Genomic DNA, 12,722 nt, shown 5'->3' on the forward strand with positions numbered 1-12,722 from the left:
ATTATCGTCCACCACTAGACAGCTTCTTTGCCCTTGCACCATCTAGAGGGCTCAGCTCTGCTTCTGGACCTAAGATGCTGGCCCCCTGTAGGCACCAGTTTGGTTTATTTATACCAGCCAATGCCTATAGGTAGAGCCCTGCAAATCTGCGGCTATCCGCTTTATATATACGGATGCGGATATCGGCATATCAGATGTGGATACACATTCTGTATCTGTGCCGGGATCTATCTACATGTGGAACAGTAGATGCTGGCAAAACCAGCAGGCAAGTCCCAGGATGGGCGATAACATTACATTGCCATCAGAAGGGCAAATGTAAATGCTCCCTCCCTGTTTGATATTTATTTCGCATGTGAAGTGGCTTCTCCATTGTAAACTGGTATTTCGCATCTTTCTTCCTTTTTAAAACCAGGACCTTTTGAGATTAACCTCCCACTCCCCAGGGAAAATTCCCTGAGCAGAGAATAACATTGGGCTGGTTTGGATCAGTGGAGGATTTTGGTAGGAAAAGCCAAGGCACAGGGCTTGTCAATATCACCTCGCAGGAGAGTGGGGGTAGGGGCTGACTTTCTGCCCCCTGTCCTCACCTGGTGCTTTGTTCACTCTCTGCAATGGGGAAGGTGCCTTTAAAAACCCAGCCAAACCCAAGGGCTGAGTAATAGTCAGATCCATAGCATGAGCTCACGTTTTAAACAGCCCACCGCACCTCTCTCTTTGTCCAGTGTTTCCTGAAGAGACGTGATGAGGATTTTAACATACTCCCTAGGCTCAGCGTGTGTGTGTGCGCTTTATCCTTGAAGGTCAACCAAGCATGAGGCTTAAAATGGACATACATCTCTCACTGCCAAAGGTACCGAGGGTGGGGGCAGAGAAGCACCAGTGGCTCTTAGTCTCCTCCCAGCCACGCCTGAGAAAGGAGAGATGGTGTGATTTCCCTTTGCAAGCGCCACTCCTCTTGACAATATTCCAGAGCTCCAGGATTTTTTTCCTGACTCAAAGCATTAGCATCCCCAAACCTCCCTGGAGGCAGGTATCTCGCTGCTGATTTGTCTCTTTATTCCTTGCCTCATTCTTAAGGGGGGGGGGCGGAACCTAGAAGCAATTAACTCCGCTTTTTTTATTTTATTACCTTTCATGTCAAAGAACTTTTGTTAGGCGGTTATTCCCACGCATGCAGGGTTGCAAACTGCAGGAGCTGGCCAGTGCCCAGGAGATGTAAGGAGCCTGGAAGAATCCCACCCTGGGAGTGGTACTTGCTTTGTGTGTGTAGCCTCCCACTCCAGCTGCCTTTTTTTTTTTTTTTAATGCTGTGCAGCGCTTCTGTGAAATGCTTTTTTGGTTAAAAGAAGAAGAGATGTCACATCAGGAGCTAACCCAGCGACTGGCTACAGTCATCACTCATGTGGGTAAGGTATCTTTTCTTCCCCCTACCTTTTTGCGTAGATTTTGGGCTCACTTCTCTTCACCTCCTCCACAGGCTGGGAGGCGAGGCTGCAGCTTTCTGTGACACACACCTTGCGGGGGATTTCGGAGCAATCAGTGAATTGCAAAAATCCTGCCCTCAAAATATCTTTTGGTTAATGCATTTGTCCAGTGTGCAATTATTTGGCCTTTAAAAAAATTGCATATGTGCCTATTGTGAATTGAATTGCATTAAATCTCCACGGGTAGTAATGTCTGCAGATGAAATGCTATAGGGCTGGGTTAGGGGCTCTCTATAAAATGTATCGTGCTAGTCTTCACAGCGCTATCTTGTGAAACTAAAATTGCAGCCCGTTAAAATGTATTTCTGTATATTTACTGTCAGTGCTGTTTGAAGGGCTCGGGAAGACCGTAGGGCAGTTGAATGAGAGCTGTTTTCAATCCCAGGCGCCTAGTAGTTTGTTCTTTTGTTAATCTCTGAAGGATTAATAATCCTGTGGTGCACTGAACCTTGGGCACTCTGTGTGAGGAGGAGGAGGTGGTGGTTTAACCTGCTATCCAGGTGTTGACACTGATGAGCAAACAACTGCAAGAAACTGCCCATTAATTACTTCATCTGCAATGTCTCAAAGCATGAATTTGACCAGATGAAAATAATCAAGTTAATAAAACAGTGGAGTGTGCCTTTTGTACCCTTATCTTGAGGCATACAATTGAGTAAAAGCTGATTGTGACTGTTAAGCTAGGGGAAGAGAACATTTGTTTTAATTGACTAGGCATGGAGGCATATTTTTATAGCTGTCAATTTCTGTAATGTATTATGAATGCTAAGGACTCTGAAAGCACATTGAATTTGTATAATATCTGCACTAAAATAGAGTGGGTTCAAAGCGTGGCTTTCAAGTAATATACAATAATACTTTAGATTCAGATGTTTCTGTGTGTTTGTTGACCCTACTTGTAGAAGCTAAACAGTTGGTGGTGGACTTGTGCTGATTATTGCATTGGGCAAGTTTACATATAGAATTTGTATTTCTAAATGTATAGAATTTAAATTTAAGCCCCAGTCCTGTAACGTGTTCCACATGGCCTCTGTGCCTGGCTTCATTGTGGCTTGATTGATGGGGGTGCTAGGGTTTGGCCTTGCAGAAGAGTTTGCAGGATCAGGAATTAGACCAAGAAGACAGAGAGATGTATGTGAAAGCTACTATGTAACTGGAAGATTAATTATGTATTGTCTGAATTTGTGTCAATCAGAAAAATACAATTAAAGACTCTGGCATTAATTTTGAGGCAAATATTATTTTGTAAGGCTGGGATTTCAAAGGTGTTTATGGGATTTAAGCACTCATCAATTTCCTCCCCTCCCCCTGTCTCCTTAGGCTCACTTGAAGCCCCTCATCTGCTATATTATCACTTAATTCTTCCCCCCCCCTCAGAAAAGTAGAACCTTTTGATACATTTGAAGATGAATGCCAAGATTTGCTAATATATAAATTTAGAGGTATCTCAGCCTCAATTTGGGGACTTTAGAAATGTAGGAACCTGCTTTGACCATTAATGGTAAGACTATTGCTTTGCACTCTTCATCCAAAGCCCTTCTCAAACATTAATTAATCTTCACATGTCTCCTGGCAGCTGAGGATGTATTACATCTATATTACACAGGTGCAGGGAAATTCAGTGGTTTTCCCAAGATCTTGCAGCAACTCAGTGCTAGTGGGAGAATAAAACTCAGATTTCTAAACCTTGCTCTGAGTACTAGAGCTAAATTCTCTGCTGCTGAATAGTTCAGGGCCTGGAAATCTGATCTGAATGTTTCCATAGAGAATGCAAATTTATATAAAATAATGTAACCAAAATATATTTGTACAAAAATGGAAGTGATTAAAAAACAAAATACATCTTTTTTTTTAAAAATCATTTTTCATAACCCTCTGCTGATGCACTGTTTTTTCTGAATCACATATTCTAATGTGAGTCATGTTAGCTGAATCAGCAGCCGCTTATTAAATCAAAAAGTCCTTCTATATGGCAGTGGTTGTGAGCAATCTCAGTGCACTGGGAACCTCTCAAAGTTCTGAGAAGACCCAAAGCACTAGTCACACTTGTCGACACTCAACCCCAGTATGATGCAGCTACTTCTGGGGTGGAAATACAGTACAGTAGCGAGAAGTGGCTGAAGAGGAAACTTGAATATGAGCTAGCATCTTCTACTTACAAAAAGTACCATGGCATCTTTAATGACCAGGCAAAGTAGACAAGACCTCAGTTTTTAAATGTCTCATATGGGAGTGTCACATGCATATGAAACTAGGAACATAGAGAACTGACTGGAAGGGATTTCCTATGTCATTGAGCCCTGTCCCTGCTATCACAGGAAATCCCATCCTGTAATCCCATTCATGAATTTATTAAGTTCCATCTTAAAACTAGTTAGGTTTTTTGCCCCCATAACTCGTATTGGAAGGCTGTTTCAGAACCATACTCCTTTCTGATGGTTAGAAGCCACCTCCTACGTGGAAATCAGTTTATCTGCTTTGAAAGGATGATTTAAGTCTCATAGGATCTAAGTGTTGATTCCAGGGACTCTGTGTTTCCAAACACAAGCCCTGATTCTTCCGTGAGCTCCATGTAGTTGGCCCCTGTACCTGCACGGAGTCAATACATTAAAGCCCATTGCAGGATCAGTGTCCAAATATGTAGGACACAGTGACTAGTTTACCTCTGCACATACCTTTTTGGAGGCCTGCACCTTGTAAAGTATCTTTTTCTCAGTGCTGAACAACAGATGCCTGATTCGGTGTGTTTTTTGCTTAGCACCGGTGTGTTTTCTCTAATTTCAGTGGAGTTACTCTTGCTTTACACTGGTGTTGATGAGAACAAAAAGGGGCCTAAGGTTACTAGAACTGGTGCACTTTGTATATTTTCTTCTAGCATTTCCCCTTAGGGTCCAGAGAGCACTGGAAATGTCACCAGAGTTCGCTGCAGAAATTGTTTCAAGAACAGATATAGATTTAAAAAAAAAATTGTACACACTTGCCTTGAGCGACACTCGTGACCTTGCAAGATTGCGTTCCTTGGGTAGATGGGTGAGAAGCTGTTCGTTATGATGGAGAGAAGAACCCACGCTTGGGGTCTGGGGCTGACAGCGGCTGTGTCTTTGTGTGGGAATTCTTTCACTTTTCCGGCTTGCCAAACCCACAGGAATAAACCTCCATGCCCCCACAATCCCACCCACGCCTGGCAGCTTGTTCCCAGCTCTGCTGTGAATGGAAAAAGCTCCCTGGGCATTGGTGTGCAGATGGGCGCACCCACCAAGTGTCCCACTTTGGTGACAAGATTTTATTCTTTAAAATGACTTTTATGTAATGAGGCAAGGCCACCAGGACAGATGTCAGCAGCTTAACTAGGAAGCAACTGAACTTGTACCCTGTTTCCATTAAACCCCTCTATACCACAGAGGCTTGGTTTACAGAGATGCTGAGCATCCACAGCACCCTTTGCCTTCAGGTGAGGTGGTGGGTGCTCATCACCTCTGAAAATGAGGACCAGGTCCAAATGAGCTGGTTTGTTAGCTTCTCATGTAGCGGAAGCACTGATCTAAAACCTTAACGTGTGTAACCCGCTACATAAACTATACATGAAATTAAAAAAAGGACCTGCTCTTGTATCAGAGTTTTCATCCACAGTCTCAGGGTGCTTTACAAATATTAATTGTACCCTCTCATGGCTCAGTGAAGTAAATACTATCCATTTTACAGATGGGGAAACTGAGGCTTAGAGTGGTGATGTGACTTATCCGAGGTTATCCTGAGAGTCAGTGGCAGAGCCAGGAACAGAACTGAGATCCCCTGACTCCCAAGCCTATGAATTCACCACAGGATGTCAATTCTTGTCACCTGGGTTCCATCCCCGCCAGAGGGCAGTTGGGTGAAATTTGGCTGTAGCACAAGGCCCTGCTACAGGGTAGGACAGGAAGTGAAGGAGGATACTGCATACATTTGAATGTGCAGGAGGAAATTAGGTCAGCGGAATGTAATAATCCAAGATGGAATTGGCCGAGATTGATGATTTAATTTTGCACATACTAGTGTCAAAATATCTGTCTTGTGCTACGAAACTACCAGTTATCTTAATATATATCACAGCTATGTGTAGAGCATAGTAACATTGCTAATCTGTGTCCGGTGTACAGCACTCTTAATGCTAACTTCTTAAGCAATCTTCCTTAAACGTACTGTATCAGATTAGCCCTTTGTTACTCCTGTGCAAATGCAACCCCACTGAAGTCAAGTCAAAGAAAACCACACTGTCCATGGATCATTCTCCCCTTGGTCTCAGAGTACCTCCGAGCAGTCACGCAATTCAGGATCTCATTTCAAGAACGTTTATTTGGATCTGTTCTAGACCCGGTGAGCAACTAGTGATGACTGATCTTTTTGCATCAGCCAGAAAGCATTGGTTTTCCTCACCTTGCTCTCTGATGCAGACAGAGGGTGTGTCCTTTGTTCCATTGCCCATGAAGAGGGACAATAGAAATCTGCAAAGAAATGTTTGCTAAATCTGCAGGGGTTTCCCTGCAAAATCTGCAATAATTTGGTGGGGTGTCTTATTTCCAGATCAGTCACTCTTTTTGTTTTCTCCTATTGTGCTTCGTTGGCCTGTTTAATTGCAAAATCAGATTAACTCATTACAAGACAGAAGGGGAGCTATTAAAAAGATATTCACTGGCTTTTTAAGAACCGAACAGTAAGCAAAGCTTGTAAACATAACCAGTGTAGCTAATAAAATCTGCAGATACTTGTTTTGTATTTCCCAAAATGTGCAAATTCATGGGACTCTAAGTAACACCTTGTACTTCAAACAAACAAATGCACTTTATACATTTTTGTTGAGTCGCTCTTGGAAATAAAGAACATGTGAAACTGTCAAACTATGGATCTGGAATAGTGTTCTGGATTCTTCCCTATACCTACCCAAGATACTTGTATGTAGGTCCCTACCAAATTCATGGCCATGAAAAATGTGTCATTAACTGTGAAATCTTGTCTCCTCCTGTGAAATTTTATTTTTGTGTGTGTGCTTTTACCCTATACTATACAGATTTCATGGGGGAGACCAGTGTTTTGCAAACTGGGGGTCTTGACCCAAAAGGGAGTTGCAAGGGGGTCACAAAGTTATTTTAGGAGAGTCGTGGTATTGTCTCCCTCAGGGGCGGCTCTAGGAATTGCGCCGCCCCAAGCAGGGCGGCGTGCCACGGGGGGCGCTCTGGCGGTCGCCGGTCCCACGGCTCCGGTGGACCTCCCGCAGGCACACCTGCGGATGCTCCACTGGAGCTGCGGGACCAGCGGATCCTCCGTAGGCACGCCTGCAGATGTTCCACCGAAGCTGCAGGACCAGTGGACCGTCCGCAGGCACGTCTGCGGGAGGTTCACCGGAGCCACCTGCCGCCCTCCCACGGCACGCCGCCCCAAGCGTGCGCTTGGCACACTGGGGTCTGGAGCTGGCCCTGGTCTCCCTTACTTCTGTGCTGCTTTCAGAGCTGGGAGGCCAGAGAGCAGCGGCCGTTGGCCAGGTGCCCAGCTCTGAAGGCAGCACCCCGCCAGCAGCAGTGCAAAAGTAAGGGTGGCAATACCACCCCATGCTACCCCTACTCCTGTGCTGCTGCCTTCAGAGCTGGGTGGCCGGAGAGTGGCGGCTGCTGACTGAGGGCCCAGCTCTGCAGGCAGCAGCACCAGAGTAAGGGTAGCAGTACCGCAAACCCCTCACCCCTAAAATAACCTTGTGATTTTCCCCCCCACCCACCCACCCACACAACTTCTTTTTGGGTCAGGACCCCTACAATTACAACACCGTAAAACTTCAGGTTTCAATATCCGAAATCATGAAATTTATTATTTTAAAAATCCTACGACCGTGACATTGACCACAATGGACCATGAATTTGGTAGGGCCCTAGTTATATGGGCATTTTGACTCGGAATGTAGAGGGGGAATAAAGAGGCTAACCGGCTTCCAGAACCAGTGGAAGTGGTAACACCGCAGCATGTTGTCTCCATCTCCTACCACCAGAACAAGGAGACATTCAATGGCATTAAAAGGTGGCAGATTCAAACCCAACAAAAGTAAACGCTTTTTCATGCAGTGTGCGATAGACTGCAGAACTCACGGCCATAGGAAGCCGTTGAGGCCAAGAACTTCACAACCACCACTCTGGATAGTCTTGCTATGAATTGTGTTACAGTAACTCTTAGGAACCCCAAACATGGTGTAGCCTATAAAGATGCTGCTTGTTCATGTTCTATGGAAATGTGTTGAACTATAAGTAGCCCCCTAAATCTATAGCCTAAAAAATAGGCTTGACAATAGTCAAGCAAGGCATGGTAAAACATGGGGCATTTATTATAATTGGTTATAAAAAGGGTAGCAGGCACGTCTAATCTAAAAATCAGCATATCTGCCATCAAGGAACCATTAGAGAGGGTTTTACCCACTCCCCTCATATAGGGACTGATCATCCCTAAATGCCTCGTTCCTTATTTTAACCATCTAATTGGGACCACATACAGCAAAGGTGACAATGGACCAGAACCGCATTGTGCTAGGGGCTGTACAAACACAGGACAGATGGGGGCAGATTATACTCTACTTTGCTCTAAAGCATCTGGCGTGGCCCCTGGCAGAGACTGGATACTGAACTGGATGGACCTTGGGTCTGATCCCGTCTGGCAAGGCCCATCTTCCTGTTTCTACAGGCTTCACATTGTGTTAGCAGTAGCACACACTCTGTCTCTCCCTCCTTTTCCGGCCAATAGCAGAAATAGTTGATTAGTTTCTGGGTGTTTTTGTTTCCGTTTCTGTGGCTGAGTGGGTGTTTGTTGGTGTGTGAAGCAATTACTGAGGGAAAGCTAAATGGCAGAGCTGAGTCTTGCAATTAGTCCTGGTGATGCTCATAGTCTCTTCTCTCCTGTGTCAATGAGCTGAGTACGCTGGTCCCAGTTCCTGTGTAAGTTCTGCCTCCCATACTTGGACACCTTCCTCTAGTCGATCATGGTTTCATTTTCCCGGCGGCATGTAGGCTGTCAGGGAGGTTGTGGGTGCATAAGGAGAGGGGATCACTCAGGTAGTCAGGGCCAATCCAATAGAAATATCTGACTGAATGAAAGGAAGAATCACGAATTACACTCTGTGCTCAGTGGGGAGCTGGCACCAGAGCACTAGGGCCCTGTGCTCTCACTGGCCTGTATTTTGCAGCCAGTTGAAGCTTTTCCAGGGCACGTGGCTTCATTCCCTGGTATAACAAGTTGCAATACTTGAGCCTGGAGGTCACAAATGTGTAAATCGCTGTGGCCAGGTCTGTGTCCGGTAGGATGGGGCACAGTCTTCTGGCCAGTCATAGGTGGAAGGGGATGGTTTTTGTTGCCTGGTTATTTGGGCACCAATCGCACTGAAGAGTCCAAATGGATCTCAGGGCTGTGATTGACTTAACAGTCTGACAACAGACAGTGGGAGATAAATTCTTCAAATCTCTTCCCCTTTCCTGCCCTCGTGACCCCAATATCCTGGTCTCAGCCTCCCCAGGTGCTGATTTGGGCCAGGTGGCAGGAGAGCATGGAGGTGGAGTTGTGGGCATTTGATGTAAAGAAGACCCAGAGCGAGATGCTTTCTGGATACTGCTGATGCTGCAGCCTAGGGAGTCTCAACTGCTCTCCCTGTGGCTTCTCATAGGTGGTGAATAATACAGGGTATGTCTACACTAGAGCTGGAAGGTGTAAATCGCAGCACAAGGACACATACCCGCACTAGAGAGATGCATTTTAATATGGTTACATGTACATGTATACACCCTAGGAACAAAGAATGTAGGCCATAGTTAGAGGGTGGGGACTCTATCCTGGGAAGGGAAGCAGTGACTCTGAAAAAGATTTGGGGCTCATGGTGGATAATTTGCCAAACATGAGCTCCCAGTGTGATGCTGTGGCCAAAAGAGCTCATGCAGTCCTGGGATGCGTGAACAGGGGAATTTTGAGCAGGAGTAAAAAGGTTATTTTACCTCTGTATTTGGCACTGGTGTGACTGCTGCTGGCATACTGTGCCCACAATTCAAGGATGTTGATAAAGTAGAGAGAGTTTAGAGAAGAACCACAGGCATGGTTAAAGGATTAGAAAACCGGCCTGAGTGATAGAGCAACTTGAGTCTATTTAGTTTAACAAAGAGAAGGCGTGACTTGATTACAGTCTGTAAGTATCTACAGGGGGAACAAATATTTAATGGCTCTTCAGTCCAGCAGAGAGAGGTATTACACAATCCAATGGCTGGAAATTGAAGCTAGATCAATTCAGACTGGAAATAAGATATAACATATTTTTAACAGAGTAATTAACCACTGGAACAATTTACCAAGGGCCGTGGTCGGTTCTCTCTAACTGACCGTTTTAAAATGAAAATTGGATGTTTTTCTAAAGGATCTGCTCTAGGAATTATTTTGCAGGAGTTCTATGGCCTGTGTTATACAGGAGGTCAGACTAGGTGATCACAGAGGTCTCTTTTGATCTTGGAATTGTGGTGGAAATTCCCGTCCGTTCCAGCTGAGGAATAAGGAGAGACGGACGCAGCTAGTCAAGCAAGGAGCCCCGGGAGGGGCGACCCGTTTATTACAACTGCAGTTGGGTTCAAGCTCACAAGTCAGCAAGAACAAAGGAAAAACTTACACCAAAGTATTATATGCAGTTTACTATGACAACCTGCCGCTTTATGATTGGCCAGAATTTGCTATAATTACCATAAATGATTAGCTAGCTATACTATGACTCCATCTCTGATCAAGCTGTGGTGGTGCAAGCAGCGGGGTGGGGGGCTGCCTGCCTTGGCCTGCTAAACCCAGGGTTATGAGTTCAATTCTTGAGGGGGCCATTTAGGGATCTGGGGCAAAAATCTGTCTGGGGATTGCCCCTGCTTTGAACAGGGGGTTGGACTAGATGATCCCCCTGTGGTCCCTTCCAATCCTGATATTCTATGATAAGTACTGAGTATGATCCTCTCTGAGACCCTACGATGTACTTGAGGCTATGAGTCTCTCTTGCTGCAGCTACGATTCTGTTTCCAGCATGCTAGCTTGATCAGAGCTAGTGCAGGTGTCTCCTCGAGCTGAAATTTACACCTCTAGCTCCAGTGTAGACACACCCACTGAGGAGTGGCACATGCAGGTGAAGGGTGTAGGGGCAGTACCCCATATGGCCCTCTGAATTCAGTCCAAGTGGGAGGATCGACTTCCCTCCTCCCTGGTAGCCCACTGGTATGAACTCCATGCAGTTGGAGCCCTACAGGGCCTGGGGTAGGGGAGGGGGGTGAGGGTATGGAGCTGGAAGGTGGCATGGATCTCTGGCAATGCAGCAGATATACCAGTAGAGAAGTCTCGGGCAGTGACAGCCTTTCCTAGCAGCCTTCACTTCTCCATGCCTTCCGAACCCCTCGGAGCTGAAACTAGTGTGCCTGGGGTGCCGGCACAGGGAATTGGATGCACCACAAACACATGCTGTTTAGCATTGACAGAAGTGACTTCCTTTCTGCTAGGCTTTGGGGCCCCTCTCCCACACAGGGTTTGACTCAAAACACAAGGAGACGGGTATAAACAAGCACTCTTCCCAGATCTCCCATTGGGATTTCTTTACAGCCATGTAACCTGGTCATCTTAATAGGAATATTTCAGCCCAATAACTAGAGCTATTTTAAAAGGTACTAACTCTTTATAAAGCAACAGAGGAGCAGAACTGGAGTCTGGGAATCAGATTTACAGCCTAGCATAAACTAATGGGAGACATCACTAATTGAAACAGCTTTGTAGGAACGAGTGATGTATAGATTATACAGTAACCTAGAATAATTTGACTGTATATAGTTAAGCACTGGAATAAATCGGTTAGAGAGGTTGTGGAATCTCCATGGTTGGAGATTTTTAAGAGCAGGTTAGACAAACACCTGTCAGCTGTTCTCAAACTTTTAGCAACCCGAGGATCCCCATTTTGATTTACACATTTTTGGGGACCCTGAAGCCCCTTCACTCAGCCCTTGCCCTGTCCCCTTCCCCGAGCCCACGCCCCTGCAATGCCCTTCTCCGAGGCCTCACCCCCTGCTCACTCCATCCCCTCTCCTCAGTTGCTCGCTCTCCCACATCCTCACTCACTTTCATCAGGTTGGGGCAGGGAGTTTGGGTGCAGGAGGGGGTGAGGGGTGCGGGCTCCGGGAGGGAGGGAGTTTGGGTGCGCATCCCTCTGGCCATGGGGGTCTCTGTGTGCTGCCCCTGCCCACAGGCACCACCCATGCAGCCACAGTTCCTGGCCAATTATAGCTGCAGAGTTGGCGCTCGGGACGGGGGCAATGCACGGAGACCTCTGCCCCTCCCGCCCTGGGGCTACAGGGACATGTCAGCCGCTTCTGGGAGCAGCCCGGAGCCAGGACAGATAGGAAGCTTGCCCAGCCCTGCTGTGCCGCTGGACTTCTAGTGTGCAGGAGGCGCTGGAAGGGAAGGGGAAGAGTTGATCAGCGAGGCCTGGGGAGCCCTTGGGGACCCCCAGGGGTCCGCAGACCCCAGTTTGAGAAATGCTGGTCTAGATAACACTTAGTCCTGCCATGAGTGCAGGGGACTGGACTAGATGACCTCACAAGGTCCCTTCCAGTCCTATGATATTGGACCATTCCTGTCTCACATTAATAAAGTCTAGATATTTGACTGATCCTCTTTCCGTCATATACCATTTTTACTAATATTTGTTCCAGATTACCTCGCCTTCGCGTACTATACGGTACCTTTTTCATGTCTTTTATTCATATACATTTAAATACAGTACAGCAGTAAAGAACCCCTGCCACGGTAGGCTCCTTTTCCATTAACTAAAACCAGAATACAACTATAATGACCGAGGCAAGACTTAGGAGGCGTAGTGCCAATTAAAAGCTCCCATCCCGAGCAAGCAAAACCAGAGCCAAGCACAGACACACACACACACACAACTGTCTCAGCCCTCCCCAAACGCCCACAGATGGGCTTTGGCAAGTCAACGGATTTGGACTATATCAGATGACAGCCCTTATCCTGCAATGCTTTGCATGTGAGCATGAGGGTCCACCTATGTGCAAGGCATTGCAGGATTGGGGCCTATGGGCAGAATTAATTTGGAAACCAAGGGGCCCACACAGAGAACTCATGTCTGACAGCTTCATCTTTCCTACTCCCAGTCACTCTCACTGATCTCCGCTGCAGTAGCGTGGCACAGGTAAGACATCTCCAGGCCAT

General features: G+C 46.3%; 1 protein-coding gene across 1 annotated transcript in view; it reads left to right on the plus strand.

Annotated features, from left to right (window-relative positions):
• Positions 1-678: 678 nt before the first annotated feature.
• MCF2L2 (MCF.2 cell line derived transforming sequence-like 2) overlaps positions 679-12,722 on the plus strand; it is a 293,975-nt gene continuing 281,931 nt past the window's right edge. Inside the window, exons 1-2 of the mRNA XM_039488965.1 lie at positions 679-853; positions 1,319-1,409. Coding sequence (XP_039344899.1) covers positions 815-853; positions 1,319-1,409 — 130 coding nt within the window. The 5' untranslated portion in view covers positions 679-814. The remainder of the gene's footprint in view (positions 854-1,318; positions 1,410-12,722) is intronic.

This window comes from Mauremys reevesii, linkage group 9, assembly GCF_016161935.1.
Source record: "Mauremys reevesii isolate NIE-2019 linkage group 9, ASM1616193v1, whole genome shotgun sequence".
NCBI lineage: Eukaryota > Metazoa > Chordata > Testudines > Geoemydidae > Mauremys > Mauremys reevesii.